The sequence below is a fragment of the Scylla paramamosain genome, chromosome 1 (genome assembly GCF_035594125.1).
Source record: "Scylla paramamosain isolate STU-SP2022 chromosome 1, ASM3559412v1, whole genome shotgun sequence".
In the NCBI taxonomy this organism is placed as follows: Eukaryota; Metazoa; Arthropoda; class Malacostraca; order Decapoda; family Portunidae; genus Scylla; species Scylla paramamosain.
In genome coordinates, this window is record NC_087151.1 from 5,510,390 (window position 1) to 5,530,399 (window position 20,010).

The window sequence follows — 20,010 nt, forward strand, 5'->3', positions numbered from 1 at the left end:
TTAAGAACACCTTAGCAGTACATGTGTATCCGTATATGCATTAATGGTAGTTATAATAAATGATTATTTGTTTCATTTACATGTGTGTCTAACTAGAATAGTGCTCTTTGTCTATACAGCTAATGCTGCTAAGGAGCACATGTCACCATACTTCCAACAAATAGTGGAGATGCTGAAAGGCTATCTCACTGTTGATCAAGCTGATGAAACTATGAGCCTTCAGGTGCAGTCATTAGGTAAGCAGATATATATTTTGTAAAGGGTTCTTCTCAGAACAAGTACTCATGACCAGCATCAATGGGATTTCTATCACATTAAGCAGGCAACAGAAGATTAGTAGCAGGGACAGATTCGCTTGCTGCAAATACAGGATTGAATTTAGTTGCTTGAGGCTAACTTTCTGGGTCAGTCTGTCACCACCTGTGTGTAAAGTGAACAGTGTTTGTAAGAAAGGGTCAATATTTACTTTAGTTTATTACTCATTTCTGCTGTTTATATATTAATTAATTTATTTGTATATATATATATATATATATATATATATATATATATATATATATATATATATATATATATATATATATATATATATATTATATTATTTTAACTTTGGTCTTTACCATTTTCACCCATTATCCATCAGTGTTAAAGAACACTCTACTACACCCCAGGAGCTCAGGCATAGCACAACTGGCCACATACTTTCATAACAAGGCCCAACAGCATACACTAGTTTACCCTTTTCTCTTCATAATGAGACTGTTCTCTACCTTGCACCTATTCCAATCCTGAGACCTTTGCAGATGCAGGGGTACTTCCTATGGAGTGCCCTGCTCCCTAACTGGGTCCTTCAAAGGGCCTCATCAAGCATGCCTAGACCTCTTCCCAGGGGTCAACAAGACTGCTTTATTTTCTTGCACTCACCACTGTTGCTTTCCATTCACCTCTATAATGCACAATCACTCTTGTTGCTTGCCTGCACAGTTATTTGTGTCATTCATTGCTCTCACTGTGTGAAAATTTAAGATAAATGTGACTCAGGAAAATCTAGAGAAAAACAGCCACTTGTAAGGAATATTTGAAAAAAGAATTAAAACATTAGGGAAAGGGGAGATTCCTTCTCTGGACCATCCCAAGAACAATACCCGAACTTTGTCTTAGCAGTGGGACTTAGGATCCCCCCTCAAGGACACACTTAATTGATCATAAAGTAACCTAACATATTCTTCTCCTACAAGACATACCTAGGAAGAGAAAAGATGACACCAACTTAATTGATAAGAGTTAGAGAGACCAGCAACAGTCATCCGTACACCTTGCCTCCATTTTTAAACTAAACTTATTCTTCGTAATAATCATCCAGTGTGGGAATTCAGTCTGATTGGCTGCACCACCAGACATCACAGGTTTCTTTCATTGTAACCAGTTCACCAACATTTCTGAAGAAGAAAGATATTGCAGTATTATAGGTGGAGCTATATGGGATAAATATAGCACAAGGTTGTGAAAGTAGGTACAGTGGAGTATTATAACTTACTTTGATAAATGAATGAAAATAAATATTATCTTCAGAAGAATTTGATAAGCATCTTTTCTGAAAAGAAAGGAAGAGGATCGAAAGGAATTTGAGAAGAATGAGGTATATCTGAGGTTAAGGCAACTGGCATAGTAGTGGGATGTGTGTGTTCATGTGTGTGTGTTTACATGTGTAAGAGAGAGAGAGAGAGAATGAATTTATTACCTCAGCAGTGATGTATACAATTCCTCCATAACTTAGAGGTGGGATTTGAATCCTTAATCAAGTAGGAAGTATTTAGACTTGTGTCCTGATCACCAATGGTCTTATTACAATATCAAGATTATATGGGTGTTGTCTGTCATGGAAATTTCTCTGAGCTGCCTTCCTACCAGACATGTGCCAGCACACACTTCCCTCGTCTCATATTAGCTATTTACTATTTTCAGATTCAATTTATCTGTAGTATTTAAATCTCGAATTAGGCCTTACAGTACCATAAATGTCTATATATTTAGTGACAAATACTTCTTATAAATATCACGCCATATGTCAACATTATTATCCATTGCTGCACACTTCCATGTGTGATTCAACAAGGATGGGTCAAGTAACATGGACTGTAAATTTAATTCCCTTGCCCAGCATCAAGATGGAAGCTCCATTCAAGAAAGGGACTTATTTATTTAAGGAAATATTTCTTAAAAGAGAGAGCAAATAGAGGATGTACAATTGCTCCCCCAGAAGCTGTTGCCCAATCAGCAAGAGCTACTTTTGAGAATTAAATAGTCTGTTAAATCTGCCCATCCTTCAATTAATAAAAAATCAAGTGAAAAATATAATTTATATTCAGAGAAAAAGAGAAAGTGCTGTGAGCAAGGGTTGCTGCATATAGGCTCTAATCAATAATTTTCCTAGTACAAAATTTGGCAGTGCTTCTGGCACTGAAGGATTATTGTTTCAGAAGGATTATAGCAGAGGATTAGGTAATGGCAATGTAGTAGAAGCAAGAGATTTTTTTTCCAAGTAAAAAATAGCATCAGAGAAAAAGGTGGATGCAGGTTAACCTAACTATAAGCATGTGTATATATTTTTTTCCCATCCAATATTCTTTGTCAGATGAATAGGAATTGTGATGAAAATATATTACTCATCCACAGACACACTTGGTCAGCTTGCAAGATGCATGGGTGTTGAAAATTTCTTGGTATATGCACCCGACTGTGTCAGCCTAGGCCTGGGGCTTATGGAACGCAAGGATGACCCAGATGTTCGCAAGACTTGCTACTTGTTGTTTGCATCTCTAGCATCTGTCATGAAGGGAGAAATGGCTGTGCACCTCCCAAAGATTATGGACCGCATGATGCTGTCTCTGAGGAGTACTGATGGAGTTGTGGTGAGTGGCTAAATGAAAATCCTTAACTTCAGTAACTTGTTTAGCTTATGCGTTTTCCTTTATTTGTTTATTTTATTTTATTTGGTTACCTCTTACTTAAGTGTATAGGTCCAAAGTTTACTGTGGGGTGTACCTCCCTCACATTTTGTGTATTTCAGCTGTTTCTTTTTTAATCAAACAAATTCACTATCTGTTGTTCATCATCAGATTCCCCATTTTTATTATGGCTTGAAGTATTCTGCTTAAAACATACTTAGTTCAGTAAATTCTACCCTTAAGATCGTCACAATTCGAAATCAGACAAAAAAAGGCTAATGCTGGCTGTACACTGTTGTCAAGCTTCAAGTAGAGAGTAGTTACTAAAGTGATCACACGAAGGAGAGGATGAACAGGGTTGTCCCCATTTGAAAGCCTCTTTTTCCAGTACTTGGAGGCCAGCTTTTCACCTGTGTCAGTGTCATATCTTTGTATATGTGGTCCTAACTTCTTTTTTTTTTCTTGCTTTTTTTCTCTCTCTCTCTCTCTCTCTCTCTCTCTCTCTCTCTCTCTCTCTCTCTCTCTCTCTCTCTCTCTCTCTCTCTCTCTCTCTCTCTCTCTCTCTCTCTCTCTCTCTCTCTCTCTCATTATATTTCCTTGAATACCAGCTAACTCTCTTCCATTTTGCATTTGGCAGACCCACTTTAAAGATGATGAAGGTGGCTTACCCACAACCATTGAAGGACTGAGTGACTCGGAGGAGGAGGAGGAAGGTGAAGTGGACTTGTTAGGTAATGAAGAGACTGAGGATGAAGATGTAGCTGGGTATTCTGTAGAAAATGCTTTCTTAGAAGAGAAAGAAGACACGTGTGTTGCTCTGCGAGAGCTGTCTTTGCATTGCGGGTGAGTGTTTTGGTTTATGAAGAATTTTTCTTGACTCACAATAACATGCATCATGAAGAATTTTTCTTGACTCACAATAACATGCATCATTAGAGCAAGACAAGCTGTACCTTGAGGAGTAAGGTAGATTAATTTCCACTAAAACTTAAGAGTATATGTAAAGCATTTTAAGTTTGCTTTGTTTTAAAACCACAAGTTTAAGGTTTATGTACTTATTTTACATGAAAGTGCTTCAATGCATTATAATCTTGATTGTTTATGGAGTAATTATATCAGTTGAAGCTGGTAACATGTTAGATACAATGAAGTAGATCCAAAGTTCAGAGAAAGTCTATGTTTATGGAGTAATTATGTCAGTTGAAGCTGGTAACATGTTAGATACAATGAAGTAGATCCAAAGTTCAGATAAAGTCTAAAGGCTAAAATACAATTATATTATACATCATTAGGGTTCTAACACTAACAGGAACAGGCCAAATTTGACTGTCATCTCACTTAATTTTGTGCATAGAATCTGCATTCATTAGTTTGATTAAAAGACCTTGTCTTATTGCTGTGAAATTTGCAGAAGTTTCAACTCCTGTGATTTTAAGGTCTGGAAGTGTTGATCTTTATTGTTTCATTGCTGTAGCTGTATTACATCATTTTGAAGGTGTCCCTTGTTGATTTTACAAGTTTGATGTTGAATTTGACTCGTATTTCAGAGATGCCTTTCTTCCTTACATGGATAAGAGTGGAGAGGAGGTGTACAAGATGCTCAACTATCCCAATGAAGATGTAAGGCAAGCTGCAGTTAATGCCATGGCTCAGTTTGTGATAAGCCTCTCTAAGAGTTCTGCTCCTGAGGCTGCTGAAGGTGAGTCAGATTAGAGCAAGATGGAATACTTGGTTTCAAATTCAGTGCAACTATCTCTCAATAATTTCTCATTTTCAACAAAGATTGATTTTTATTGATTTATTATTATTCATTATGTATTAAATATCTTGCATGTTTATGCTTCATTGTGTGGTGTATTTATTATCTGTTATAGGACACACACACACACACACACACACACACACACACACACACACACACACACACACACACACACACACACACACACACACACACACACACACACACACACACACACACAGTCATGGTGAACAGAGAAGTCAATGCAAACAGGCACTCCTAAAATCCAGCCATCTACGTCGCTGAGAGCTGCCCTAGTGGAAATATAGAGGTGGGAGTTCACACTGGTTCTATTCGTTGCTGTCCTGTCTCCAAAAGTGTTTTGTAGAAAGCAGTTAAATTTTTTATAATGAGCGGTGAAGAGGGGGCTACTTCGGTCCCCACTATGTTGTTTACACCAATGGGGACCGTCCCGAAGGTGAGACAGAGAGACTTCTTGAGATTCGGGGAAGAGACCGAAGGGTCGGGGAAGCAATGATGAGAAAGAGAATTATCACACTGGAAACCGAAATGAAGGATAGATTTGACAGGATGGAGAAGATGGTGGAAACTTTGATCATCGAGAAGGGGGTGTGGAAAGGTGCATACGATGATCTATACAAAAAACTAACGGTATATGAAAAGAAAGCAATGGAATATGAGGGCAGAGTGGAAGAGTTAAAAACATAAAACGGGAAAATTGGAAGAAAGAACAAGAGGAAGAAAAGATCGATTTTAGGAAAATTGTGGAGGAACAAACAAAGGCAAATGACACAAAGCTAACAGAAAAAGTTGTTCAAGTTATAAAACAGAAAGAAAACTTCGTGAGAGACACTGTAGATAAGAAAAAAACTGTTGTGGTATTTGGCCTGAAGGAACAGTGTTCACCTCAGTGGACTGAAAGAGAAAAGAAGGAAAAGATATGTGTGGAAAAATTAGCGGGGACATTACAAGAAGAAAAAGAGCTAACTGGAGAGATTGAAGAAATTAAAAGATTGGGTAGATATGTTGAGGGTGGACAGCATCCTATGAAAATAAGGTTTAGGTCACAAGTGGCAGCTGAAGAAACACTGAGTAAATCCTGGAAACTGGCCAAGGTGGAAGAATACAAACAAGTATGGATAAAAAAGATAGAACCAGAGAAGAGAGAGATACTATAAATTAACTAAGAAAAGAAGCAAATAAAAAAAAACAGAAAACTATCAGAGGTGGAGAAAAAACTGTTCTTTTGGAGAGTTATGGACATGAGGTTGAGAAAGTGGTACAGGAGGGAAGTAAATGTGGAAGGGGAAGACTAAAAATAGCATACACAAACATAAATGGACTAATGTCAGCAGTGTTGGAACTAGAAGATTATTTAAAAAAGGAGAAACTGGACATCATGGGAATCATTGAAACTAAATTGGCAAGTGAAGGGGATATATTAAATATTGGTGAAAGAAAATACAACTTCTGGATGAGAAATAGAAAGAATAAATGGGGAGGAGGTGTGATGCTTCTAGTTAGGAAGGATTTATTAGTGGAATCTGTCACATATGGAGGAGGCAGAAGTATTGAAAGTAAGCTTAAGACAATGTTGAAAGATACCGTAACATTGTGGTGACTTATGTTCCCCCTCTATTCCAACTCTTGGAGAGAGGATGAATATAAGAAAATGCTTGAGGACACAAGGACGTGTTTGGCAGAGTTGCTTGAGGAAAATGACGATATATTCCTGATGGGGGACTTGAACTGTAAAGAGATATCTTGGGAGAACTGGACCACAGAAGGCAGTGAGTCATATTGGGGGAAAAGGCTACTAGACCTGGCTATCGAAAATTTTGTGACACAGTGGGTTACAAATGACAAGATTTAGGGGAAATGAAGCACCTTCAAGGCTCAAGGAACAAGAAATAGTAGAAGACCTTAAATACATAAACCCAATAGGAAAAAGTTATCATGTGCTGATTCTGTTCAGTTATGGATCATAACCTCAGTATGAGAAGAGAATGGCTAAACTACAGCAAGACTAACTTTGGACAACTTAGGAAGTATTTCAGTAAAGTGAATTGGAACATAGTTATTCAAAAGGAAGACAGAGGAAAAGTGGACAGCTTTCCTGGACATTTATAATAAGGGAGTAGAGAAATGGATACCCAAAAGATCAGCAGAAAACCTTTTCAAAAAGGATTGGCACAGCAGGAGATTTTCACAGCTAGATTGGAGAGAGAAAAAGCGTGGAACAAGTGGAAGAAAAACAAGAGACTGGACCTGTGGAACATTTATATAAGGAAGAGGAACGAATATGTCAAAACTTGCAGAGATGAGCAGAAAAATTTTGAAAGGAACATTGTGGAGAAATGTAAAGACCAACCAAAATTATTTTATAATTAATGGAGTAAAGATGAAATAAGTACGGTAAAAGCTGGAGAAGAGACAGTGGATGACCCAGAAGAGGTAGCTGAAGTGTTTAACAGATACTTCCACTCTGTGTTTACTAAGGAAAATTATTTCAGAGGTGAGAGGAAAGTGTTAGAAAAAGGGACCGACCTAAAGGAGATTAAAACATCAGTAGATGAAGTAAAGAATATGTTGGAAGACCTTGATGTAAGGAAAGCAATGGGTCCTGATGGTGTCTCCAGTTGGATTTTAAAAGAGTGTAGCTCACAATTAGTCTCAGCATTGCACAATATAATTAGCACTACCCTGGTAAAAGGTAGAGTACCCATAGACTGGAAACGGGTGGATATTACCCCAATCCACAAGACTGGAAGTAAAGAAGATCCATTAAATTATAGACCTGTATCACTCACAAGTGTGGTGGCGAAGATTTGTGAAAAGATTATCAAGAACAGATGGGTGAAATACCTAGAAGACAACAAGGTGATAACAGAGAAACGGTATGGGTTCAGAAAAGGAAGATCTTGTGTCGCGAATTTGATGTTTCTACTCAAGAGTAATAGATATAAAGCAAGAGAGAGATGGATGGGCTGACTGCATATAGTTAGATCTGAGAAAAGCATTCAATAAAGTTCCACACAGAAGACTAATATGAAAATTGGAAAAGATTGGAGGATTCAGTGGATCACTGTTAAAGTGGATGACTGACTTTTTGGCAAACAGAGAAATGAGGACAGTAATTAAAGGCAGTAGGTCGAACTGGAGAACAGTAATAAGTGGAGTCCCACAAGGTTCGATACTTGCATCTATTATGTTTGCAATTTATGTAAATGATATGACAGAAGGTGTAGAAAGTTACATGAACCTTTTTGCTGATGATGCTAAGATTGAGGAAAGTAACAAATGAAGAGGATTGCAGTGCTTTAAATCAGGACTTAATTAAGATTAATGAATGGTCATTGAGGTGGAATATGGAGTTTAATGCTAAAAAATGTAGTGTGATGAGGTTTGGAAAAAGTGTGAAAAGACCAATTGGCAACTATTACTTAGGGAATGAGGAAATCTCTATAAGATCAGAAGAAAAAGACCTAGGAGTAATTATTATTGATAATTTATCATTTGGGAAGCACATAAGCAAAATTATAGGAGAAACATATATTCTGCTAAGAAACATCAAGATAGCGGTTTCCTATATTGATGAAGATATGATAAAAAAAACTGAACAACGATGATACGTCTGAGATTGGAGTATGCAGCATTAATGTGGTTGGCAAGTTTGAAAAAGGATACAAGAAAGTTAGAAAAGAATCTAGAGAGCTGTAACTAAAATCCCTGCAAGCTTAAGAGAGTATAGTTATGAGGAAAGATTGAGGAGATTGGACCTGACTACACTAGAAAAAAAGGAGGGAAAGAGGTGATTTGATAGCAATATATATTGGAAGGAATGGAAAAGTTGGACAGAGAAGACCTCTTGATACCAGATACGAGACACACAAGAGGACATGGAAGGAAATTGAGGAGGAGTGTTTGCAGAAGAGACATCAAGAAACATAGCTTCCCCCACAGAAGTATAACAGTGTGGAATGAACTTAAGGATGAGAATGTGTGTGTGAAGACAATTCATAAATTTAAAGAAAATCTAGATAAAAGTTGATATGGAGACGGGACAGCACAAGCCTGGTGTGGCTCTTGCCCTGCATTTCACAACTAGGTAAATAGACACACACACACAGGACAGGATTATTAGCTCTCCCTTTCATCTTTCATCCAGGTTGTAAGATTACAGTTCAGCTTATTTCCATATCTGTTCTATTTTTGAAGTGAACAGAGGCTTTATTATTAAAGTAGACAAACCTAATTTGTCTCTAGCCTGAGATTTTAATCAAGGACCTCTCAGTTATCAGTCAAATATGTTGACTTCTTCACCATTGGTAACAAATACACACTTTTGTAAGGTTCTCAAGTTAATGTTTATTAAAATGTTACTTTCCAGGCTTTAAGAAGTGGATACAAGTATTTATTCCCAAGTTGTCCGAGTTGATACGCACAGATGAAGAAAGGTCAGTTGTAATGGCCTGCCTTGAAGCTTATGCTGAGGTGCTGAAGGAGGTGGGAGCTCCAGTGCTGGTGCCCCAGGGCCACTTGGAAGCCATCATTAACTGTGTCAGGGATGTCATGGAGAAAAAGGTATGTAGTGAAATGTTTAGACTTTATATTGTATGAGTTGGAAGATTTGTTTAAAAATACAGCTTACTTAGCTATGTGGTAATGGAAAATACTTTTAAATAATGATTGCCATTTGTTTTTAAAGTAGTGCAATTTAGTCAGTTGTTTGCCATTTGTTTTTAAAGTAGTGCAATTTAGTCAGTTGTTTGTAAAGTAGTGAGATTACTAGAAAACTCATGCATCCATTTAAAGATAGGAAGAGGAGATAGATATGTCACTGTTGTTCATATGCTAAAGAAGCTGGATCTCTCTCTCTCTCTCTCTCTCTCTAGGGGAGACCTAAAGTCCTACACTAATATGCAAATAACTTTTTTCAGACTATGTGTCAAGACATGGCAGATGAAGCTGGAAGTGAAGATGAAGGTGAAGCAGAACATGATGAGATGCTAATTGAGTATGCTGGAGAAGTTGTTCCTAGCTTAGGAAAAGCCATGACCCAGGATGCATTTGCTACTCAGTTTGCTCAGCTGCTTCCACTTTTTGCAAATAAAACAGTAAGTGTGTATGCATGGCAGTTAGGTGCAGTGCACAGGGTGACCTTCCTCTTTTGCTGAATTTTACATTACTTTGAAACACAAAGACATTGTGCATTCACATCAAAGCCAGTAATAATACAAACTATTTAGGACATGAGAATAATTTGTGCACAAAGGAGAGGAAAGTATTGGCTGGCTAAATGGATTTGAAATAACAATGTGAACTGGGAACCAATGTGTTGCAGGTGAATTAATGTATGGAAAACTTTTTAATGAATATTATCAAGGTTATGTATACTTTTTTGTGCAAGACACACTTTATAATAATATTCCTGAGAAGGTTATAGGTTCTCAAATGTATTTAGGGCAAATGGGCCATCCAATAATAAAGGAGCTTTTGCTTTCACTGAAAGCCATGTAATAATTCAATGATTATCTTACTCATAATGAGAGTTAAATGCTTTGTTTAATAATAATAATAATAATAACAATAATAATAAAACCTACAGAAAACAAGCTGCAGCATTGCAGAGCGTTCCTTCAGCCTGGGAACACTAGCAGAGTCTGTGGAGGCCCTAGGCACAGTGAGTGGCAAATTTGTGCCTCAGTTGCTGCCACTCTTTCAGCAAGGTGCCTACGATGAGGATGATGAAGTCCGTTCCAATGCCATTTATGGCCTTGGGGTTCTTGGTCAGCATGGTGAGTTTCGTGTCTCGGTATAGATAGCTTTGTATATTTCAGGGTTACAGAAAATATAAACACATTCCTTTTAAAAGGAAAGTTTATCATCACAAACATGAAAAATCTATATACTATCAGAGTAGCATCTCTGCTTTTAAGTCTAATGTGCAATTATTGCACAGCATAAAAATGTTCCACAATTCAACATGTCTCCTAAAGGTACAGCTGTTGCAAGGCAGTCTCAAAAATTTTTGAGTTGAGAACGAGTTCCAGTCTGAAAGATAAACCAGGATGTAATACCAAAGTATTTTGGGTCTCATGGCACTTAATTTGTTCCATATACTAAAACAAATTGCTTAACTTTCTCTTGAGCATCATTTCTTCTGGTTCCTGCTGACAAGATGTGCAATTATCTTCTAATAAAATCAGTTTTATGAAGGCAGTGCTTCAGGAATATTGGAAAGGAAAGGGAATATGGTTATTATAAATATTTCAAATTGATTAATGTACCTGGCAGAAGAGCTTTTATTGGTTCTTCCTGTCCCAGCACCTGATTTTTACCAGTACATAGTATCACTCCCTCACTGTCATCCCACCCACTGTCCTTTCCCTCTTTTTCATGTCTTACACCAGAGATATCTTTCCCACTTGTTTAGTATCACTCCCTCACTGTCATCCCACCCACTGTCCTTTCCCTCTTTTTCATGTCTTACACCAGAGATATCTTTCCCACTTGTTTATCATCATCTTGTTTAACTTCATCTTGTTTAACTTAAGGTATCATGTTGCCATCACTTAACTAACACCTATCTCCCTTGCTAGATACACTAAATCTTGTGGATGCACCAAATTGATTTCAGTATTCATTCTGTCCACAGCATAAAAAAGTTTCTAGTAAGTTATTTTTACACCTTGGATTTTAGTAATGTTACCATCAGGTTGAATTTTGCTTCAAATAAGACTTTTTTTTTAATCAGCCATACTTTTTTTTTTTCTTTATTCAGCCATACTTGATTTTTTTATCCAGCCATTACTGTACATGAGCTTTTTAATTCTCATCCACAAATTTGACCCAGTCATAACTACTATTCACCATTGCCTCACTGATAATATTATCATTCGCATCCACAATATCAGAAGAATATGGATCTTTCCAGGGGGTGAAGCCATCCTCAGCCATTATCATGCCATCTTGGGAGTATTGTCAGCAGCCCTCAGCAAGGAATCTTTCCCGCGAGCCCTGGATAACATCTGTGGAGCAGTTGCCAGACTCATCACTGCAAATCCAGGAAATGTACCATTAGAACAGGTATGGAAAATTGTGATTATTGACTTGGGGATGTCAGACATTTTTTGATGTAAAGTGGTGTGCAGTGTATCTTGTCTTGGAGGAAGTTTTTAAGATGGTTTAAAATCTGGTGAGCCTGATGTGCAACAGGTTGCAGCAGTTTGATCACCAAGTACTGTCCATTGTTTAGAGAAGCATGTACTTACCAAGTGCCTCCACTATTACCCCTGTGAGTTACACACACACCCATATGCAAATTTGCCCTGATGTTTGAGACATGCCAAAGTAATGCTAATGTAGTGAAAGTGACTGACTTCAAATTTAGGCCCATTACTAAGGAAGTATGTCAGGAAACTGGCATAAAATCAAATTATGATATTGCACTTGGTCTCTTAAGTTTGAGGAGATTCTCTATAGTATAAGTGTTATGACTTTTTGGCTAACACAAGGTGCCATTTAGAAGAAAATCCCACCTTTACAGCAAGACAGCTAAAGGAACAGAATCTCACACTTCCCTAGGATATTAGTATTTGTGGCAGAATTTTAACCTTAGACCAGGTGGTGTATTGTAACTGGACCAGTTTGCCAACATATTTTCTTAGTATTGGACCTTAATTTATAGGACTCAGTCACTCACTATATTAGCCTTATTTTTGCATCTTGTCTCAGATATCAGGGAAAGTCTGCATGTGAATGTGTGTGTGCACAACTCATTTGTGGAGGGGGTTAGAGTGGAGGCACTTGATAAAAAATGTGCATGTTTCCCTGAGCAAGTGTAATAAAAACCGATTTTCATTGTTGAAGCATCAGGCAAGAACTCTATAGTGTTGCCAAAATCACATCAAGGCAGTGACTAGTAATTGTGCACAAAGGTGATCAAGACCCTCCCTTGCAGCCTTTTGCCCCTCTTTGGCAGGGCAGCTGATTATTCCTATTTTTTTTTTTTTTTTACAATCCCAACATCCTTCAGAAAAACTAAAATCAATAAACATGTATTCATGATTAACATCTCATGCCAGAGATCAAAATAACCAGAACAAGGCCTACAACTTATTTTCACTTTGTACATAATGTAAATGTGATCTGAAAATTTTTGCCTTAACTAAAATGTATGCTTATCCTGTATAATATACAACTCAAGGTTTCAAATCTACATGACTGATCTCTATAACTGATATTGACATGCAGGTGTTTCCTGTTGTCCTGGGATGTTTGCCTTTGCGAGAAGACTTTGAAGAAAATTCAACAGTTTTTGAATGTTTCCTCAAGTTGTATCAAGGGCAATACCCAATACTTGCTCAAAACCTGGTGCCTGTGCTGCGTCTGGCTGCCCTTGTATACTCCACTAAACAGGCAGATGATAGTAAGTATTAATGCACAGTCCACAGTTTATTTGGTATTTTCAAGCAAGATTACAATCCCTAACATGTATTACTTTGTCCTACCCTTAGTCATTGTAGATGACTAACACACAGTACACATACTTCATTGTCGCATCTTAAAGTGGATAGTAACTCTATGGAAGTGTACATATACAAGGTAAGATCTATTCTGGTGGACTGCCAAACTCCATCAAGGCAGGGTCTTATGATACTTGAAAATAGTGGATACTGTCCAGACAGACTGCACATACTCATGTCATGCCAACACTATGTCTCAGTTCGCTCTCCCTCTCCAGATTAACCCTTAAACAATGGGTTACACAAAGTTGCATGGCTCTAGGGACTGATGGGTGTGCATATATATGTGATAGGATTTCCTGCCTTAATTCAAATCAAAACAAACTGGGGTGGAATATTTGAACATGATTTGGCTACAAAGCTGAGCCCAATCACTTTTCTCTGCTAGTAAACACACAGCAAAGATGATCAACATACTTAAGTGATTTGCCTCATCCTGATGCATGGCTAGGTGTAAATAAATACTAACCATGATTTGCCCCATCCTGATGCATGGCTAAGTGTAAATAAATACTAACCATGATTTGCCCCATCCTGATGCATGGCTAAGTGTAAATAAATACTAACCAGTGTCTTCCACTCCTAAAACATGGAATCATATTTTTGTAACTTGTAGGGCACAATGGAATAATATTTCTTTTGAGATGTGGGAAGGGTAGATGGAGGCAAGTTAGAGCTGCTGGCATAAAAGCTGAAGCCAGTGCCATGTCTAGCCAAACACACACACACTGGCCACCATGCTTGTGGTTCATTTCATAGTATTGTAATTCAACCTCTACTCCTGGCTGAGCTAAAACAAAATTTTTTGGACAATAACACCTTGCAAAGGAGAAGGATAGGCACTTGTTATTTCTTTACCTAGTTAGGATTCTAGGTAAAGTATCAAGAAAATTGACACAAGTAATTTTATCTAAAAATCCTTGTTCTAAATGGATCTTCCAGGAAGTAATTTTATCTAAAAATCCTTGTTCTAAATGGATCTACCAGGAAAAGATGTTTGTTTCAGGGTAATGTTTCAGGGTTAAACTGTGAAATTTTGTTTAGTGAGTGACAAATGAAAGAGAGCTGCGCTTAGCTAAACATACAGTATAGGACGCTGCTTACTCCAAAGAATGTACTACTTCCTCCTTATATAAACATCAGAAGTGGTTTGCCAAACAGTTTTGAGGCCCAGTCTTCATTGTAGGTACCACACTGCAAGCATCTGTTGCACATTATATAGGTGAAGGTGCCAGTACTAAACCCTAACAACAGAGCTGTTTTACCATAATTGCATCATATTAAACTCATCCCCATCCTTGCTGATCTGATCTTGGCCCATGTTCATATTTCAGTCCCCATGCAATATTGTCAGTACCACTACACTCATATACCTTAGGCTTTCCAATCTTTCCATTAAATTCAAAGTAATCTGTTTACATTGTTTACATTCCCCACCCCTCTTCCCCCCTTTAGTTTTTTTTTGTTTATACATTCCCCTCCCCACAAGTTTCTATGCATGTAATTTTTTCTTTTCTTTTTTCAACAGAAACAAACAAACTGATTCAAGAACTGGTTAGTAGTGCAAGTCGTGACTTCTCTGAGCAGTTCAACTCATTAGTGCAGAGTTTGGAGCCTGAGATTGTTGCCAGACTTCAGGCAGCTTTGGCAGCAGCAGCCCCTGCCACATCACCTACTCCATCCTAATGCTGCTTGGTATTTTTGAATACCTACTTCGAATGCAGTTTAATTGTGCATCTTCCAGAAAATACAATGAAATTCAAACCATTAATCTTGTTAGAGGAACTTGATTATTTTAACTATTTATTGCAGCATAGCTTTATGTTAAATTTATATGCTCTCAGTACTTAGTGCAGTGTGGAGAATGTTTGATCCGTCTGAATGATTCAGGCAGTGCCTTCATCAGTGGAGTTTAGTTGTCAGTCTTAACAGCTATTTTGCATGATTCATGATACCACAATCAAGTAGAAAATACAATTTTGCTTTAAAGTAATGGTTTAATAGTGCTGTCACCACATTCTGAAGCTAACCTATTCAGTGGGAAAACAAGTATAACCTATTTAATATTGGAACAATGTTGATGCCATCAAAAGACAAATAAATAGCTGACAATAAAAGAACACTTTGTATATGGTAAGTGTCAGCTATAACACATACTGTAAAAAAGTGAGTGTGTGTGTGTGTGTGTGTGTGTGTGTGTGTGTGTGTGTGTGTGTGTGTGTGTGTGCACACAAGCATGTGTGTGCTATTGTCAGTCCTTCCAATGAGTGGATCATCTGATGACTGGGTAGCTGATTGATATTATACTTGTAGTGATTGCCAGTGTTAATTATTTTAACAAGTTGGTATTCTCTCTGTATCATTATTAGCTTAAGTCTTATCATCTTACTCATATGTGATCAGTGTTCCTTTTTAAGTACATCAATCACATAATGTAGATGATAATTAAAGTACTCTAATATTTCAGTAAAGCAATATTCCCTACACAAAAAGTGATTACCAATAAATAGACAATTAACAATCAATGGTGCTGTTAGCTTCCCCCATTGGGCTGGGGTAAGTTGGTGAAGGGGCAGAGAATCATTGCAAAGGTAGTTGTTCATTGAAATTATATCTATCTCAATTTACTTTGCAGCTGAGATACATTAGCCCGAAGACAATCTTGTTATGAAAACAGTATTGCATCAAGATATTACATTAATTGTTTTTTGTGACTATAAGAAGTATCCCTGTGATGTACTTGTAAAATATTTTTTGTCAATGTACATTGACAAATAAGATAAACAGAATACACTTGATTCTGTACAGTCAAATATACAGGAATTAATATAAATACAAAACCCTTGATATAAATCCATCTATCTTTAAGAAACAGGAACCATAGCACAAGCAATAAAGTGTTTGGGCAACAAAGAACATTTCATTGGATCAATGAAAACAAGGGGATTTGCTTGAGCAACAAAACCAATCTGCATTGTTTATAGATATTGCTTTAGGTATACTATATATAGCCCGGTTGCATGGTTTTTATTATATACAAAAGATGTTCTTTATGTTGTGCTTGTTACTTTTATATTGTAGTTTTAAGGAACTAATAATGATATATGCAACAACAAAATTTATGTTTACAGCCTCAGTAGTATTCATTCCTGTGTCATGTAAGCAACCCTATGGGCATGTATGCAACCTTTGACTGTAAAGGTTACTCTCATTCATGACATTAGTTTGTAAAACCTCGATGTGAAACAGTATTGATATGAAAGCTTAACAAAGTATGAATGCTAAAATATGAAAAAAAAAAAAAAAATTAAGCTACATTAAATCCTCATTATATAAATCTCCTGACAGAATTCACAATTTTGCTGGACCAATTTCTACACTTAATTAATATCTCAAGAGAAATTTGAATTCATTCAAGTTGATATTGTCATTGAATATTTTTAAAAAAAGGACTCAAAATAACTGGACAAGGAAGTATTTTTATAAAATAAGTAGAATATCAATTCATGATGTAAATGACTTATGAGGTTTATAAAATACCAATCCTGATGTGTTCTGCTCACTAAGAGTTACTAGAGAATCCCATTGCATATAGTGAGTCCTCAGCTAGAAGAGACCACACAATAGTAATAAATTGTCATACTGACTGCAGATGCAATCAGACTTGAATTCAGGTTAACATTAGGGCTTAAAGAGCTCAGACTTTCATAACTGAAAGTTGTCCAGCATACACTTGCATCTGCCAAAAATATAATGTAATTATTTTGCCAACAACACAAACTAATGTGTATTACAACTATGTGAAGTTGGACACCTACTTTAAAAACAAATATTTAATTTATCATATATACAAAAAACATTTTATGTTTTTGGCAAGTAAAAATAGAAAAACATATTCTCAGATGGGATTATAAGAATGAAACACATCTCTATTTTTGGGGGTGAAAATTTGAATGAATTTGATCAAACAAATTTAGGAAACCCTCAACAAACTAGTTTCTCCATTTAAATTATTCACATATGTTTTCACATAAGTGTCAGTGATACAGAATACATCCCTCTTATGTAATGAGGATCTAGGGTAACTTATTTACAGCAGATATCACTGAACCAACAAAGATTATCTTTCCAGAACTTCCTTTGAGGTGCTTCAGTATGTGTGTGTATTTATATTATTTTAATCCAGCCATAACTTGAAATGTCTGCATGTTTATGTTAGTGATATTTTAGTAAACATATTCAATGAGATCTCTCAATACCAGAAGCTTACATTTTCTTATTAATAATAATATTGTTCTTGCATATTCTGAAACTATTTCCTCCTTAATATTATTTTCATACCTAGTTAATATACCATGCAATTGATTAAGATCCCCTATGAGTGATGTCTTCCATTCTGGCATCATGAGGTTAGCAGTGAGTTTCAGCTTTCACTGGCTGCCTTTCCTCCAGATTCATAAACCTTTAGTTTAATTAATTTCTTAAACATAGTTCTCATGGTCATTCCTGTTATGTCAAGGACCTTATGTATTTGTGGAATGGAGATGACTATCATTACATAATTATTTATGGTCTTTCACAACATGGGAGTGTGTTAGTCTTAAGTACGAGGGAATGATCATGATGATTATGGTTTAGTCTGTGAAAAATATCAAATGGAATAAACAAAATAAATATTGTTAGATTTTAACCAGTAAACATCAACTAATGTTGCTTGAGGAAACATGTGATCATGGTTGGCTTTTTTTTACATCAGCCAGCAGCATATGGATTCTTGGATCATTGCTTTAAAGCAAATGAAGTGAATGACTCAGATGACTGGAATTTTTTTAAGTATTCATAATCTGTGTAACCTGGTATTGAGAAGCTTGCCTGTACTCTCATCCTTCAAGGTCTGCTATCAACATAAAATCAGCAGAACCTACCTTACGTTTTTCACAGTGGTGTGCACCTGCATTCCTGTGTGCTTGAGTGTTATTACTGGCAAGGATGATGGGATTTCTGTTTAAGAAAGGGAAAAAGAAAATTTTAGAGTGTTAGTAGGCAGTGGGGGTCATACCTAACCTTTCATGATAATCATGCATCTCAAGACCTAAATCTGATTGGCCCCTTATTTTTCAACATCCACAGTACTTCTGTCATAATTTCCTGCCTTTAAGCAAGCATATGTACCTTTTGATATCTCTCAGCATTAAAATTAGGAAAAACAAATTTTTCACTTTGAACAGCTAAGGATAGATGTTCTCCTTGGCTTAGGTTTACATGAACGTTATTCCATCATGTCACACAATCCATTGTTGTTGCAGTTGTTTGCATTTTTCTCGGGTGAAGGATCTCTGGATCTCAGATCTAATTATAATGCTCCGTCTTGTGCAATGTTTTTCCAAATATCATGGGAAATTTAGTGGTACATGCATCAGTTACAATATATTCTCCTTTGCTTACACAGATATTTACATGTGCTATGAAATGGAGTTACACTCGACTAGCAGAGAGTCACTTTGTAGACATATTAGAATCTTCAAAGGAATACATGAAAGTAACCTTACAGTCATACTCAGTGCTGGAGCAAAAAAATAAATAAATAAAAATACAGGGAAAATGCTTTCAAAGGAAATCACAAAATTCCATATATGTGATTAGAAATTCAAACTAAGTTGTCTTGACAGGTTTTCTGTCAATAAAATTTTTATATTTGTACTCAAAAGTATTAGAATGTGATGAAATTTTTTATGTTAATGGACATTTGTGTCTTTCATTAGAATTTAAGAAAATATTGTCTATGTAGTTGTACATAAGTACATTAGAATTTAAAACATCTCCATCTGTGTTTTATTATTTAAAAATATATTCATATCAATGCTGAAGCCAAAGAAGTTCATTGGTACTATAAGAATTCAGTTGGTATTATAGGAAGTTCCCACGAAAGCATTTTAACTATAGAGTATTTGACTGAGAACAGACATTGTCAATTTGAATATAATTAGTTTCTAAAAGTTGATAGCTCGTCTTGTGCAGCTTCTGATCTCTGGTGGTTAGATAATGCTGGACTTACTGTACCTCTTTGAAGATGTACTGAATTAATGGGTACTACTGTATGGTGGAGATGGATCACTGTATGGAAGAGTTGCTACCTCTGCTGGTAGAATGTATGGCATGACAGCATTTAAACCATAATGCATTTCCGAGAATTGGAGAGTGATGATGTCTAAGCATAAAGTTGGCTGTGGAGTGTGTGAGGCAAGGGAGTGTTACCCTGTTTCTGAACATTATTTATTGTTACATGAACACAATTTATATGAGTTTGATCCATAAATCTTGTAATGTAATCCCTAAATTTGTGTCCTGGTGTGTATCTTTTTTTATACTCTGAATTCATCAAATTATATATTTTTAAGAATGGTGATTATTTGTATATTAAGTAATTTGGTTCATACTGGAATTTGGAAATTTATTCCAGCATTAATAGCATTAATTAAATTATTGAAAGGAAATGTCTTCAATCATGCTTCAGCTGATAAGGATCTAGTCTACCTGATATCTTAAGTGTGTGATGCGGAAATACAAGTTGTGTCTGGGATTGGAGCAGTTCAGTTAGTATAGTTTTTTTTTTTTTATATAACAGTTAAAGTGTGGAAAGTATTCACCAACTATTTTTATACATCTGAAAGTGCCTTGTGTAATTCATAAACAGTGATATAGTCAGCCAAGCTTGTTATCTTAGTAGAATGCTTAAGAAATAAAAGCCTTACTGGTGCAATTGTTTAGTTCT

At 36.3% G+C, this 20,010-nt stretch overlaps 1 protein-coding gene and 1 long non-coding RNA gene across 4 annotated transcripts in view; one reads left to right on the forward strand and one right to left on the reverse strand.

Annotated features, from left to right (window-relative positions):
• Nucleotides 1-20,005, forward strand: part of LOC135093717 (importin-4-like) — a 29,070-nt gene extending 9,065 nt beyond the window's left edge. The window contains exons 11-20 of the mRNA XM_063993291.1: nt 120-236; nt 2,677-2,912; nt 3,586-3,791; nt 4,496-4,647; nt 9,101-9,294; nt 9,651-9,827; nt 10,319-10,508; nt 11,648-11,799; nt 12,967-13,141; nt 14,767-20,005. Of these exons, the coding sequence (XP_063849361.1) occupies nt 120-236; nt 2,677-2,912; nt 3,586-3,791; nt 4,496-4,647; nt 9,101-9,294; nt 9,651-9,827; nt 10,319-10,508; nt 11,648-11,799; nt 12,967-13,141; nt 14,767-14,924 (1,757 nt within the window). The 3' untranslated portion in view covers nt 14,925-20,005. The remainder of the gene's footprint in view (nt 1-119; nt 237-2,676; nt 2,913-3,585; nt 3,792-4,495; nt 4,648-9,100; nt 9,295-9,650; nt 9,828-10,318; nt 10,509-11,647; nt 11,800-12,966; nt 13,142-14,766) is intronic.
• Nucleotides 9,054-20,010, reverse strand: part of LOC135095040 (uncharacterized) — a 102,565-nt gene continuing 91,608 nt past the window's right edge. For all 3 annotated transcript variants that reach the window (XR_010264047.1, XR_010264048.1, XR_010264043.1), the window contains 3 exons: nt 18,164-18,239; nt 10,317-11,767; nt 9,054-9,266 (listed from right to left, as the gene is read on the reverse strand). This is a non-coding gene — a long non-coding RNA (uncharacterized LOC135095040). The remainder of the gene's footprint in view (nt 9,267-10,316; nt 11,768-18,163; nt 18,240-20,010) is intronic.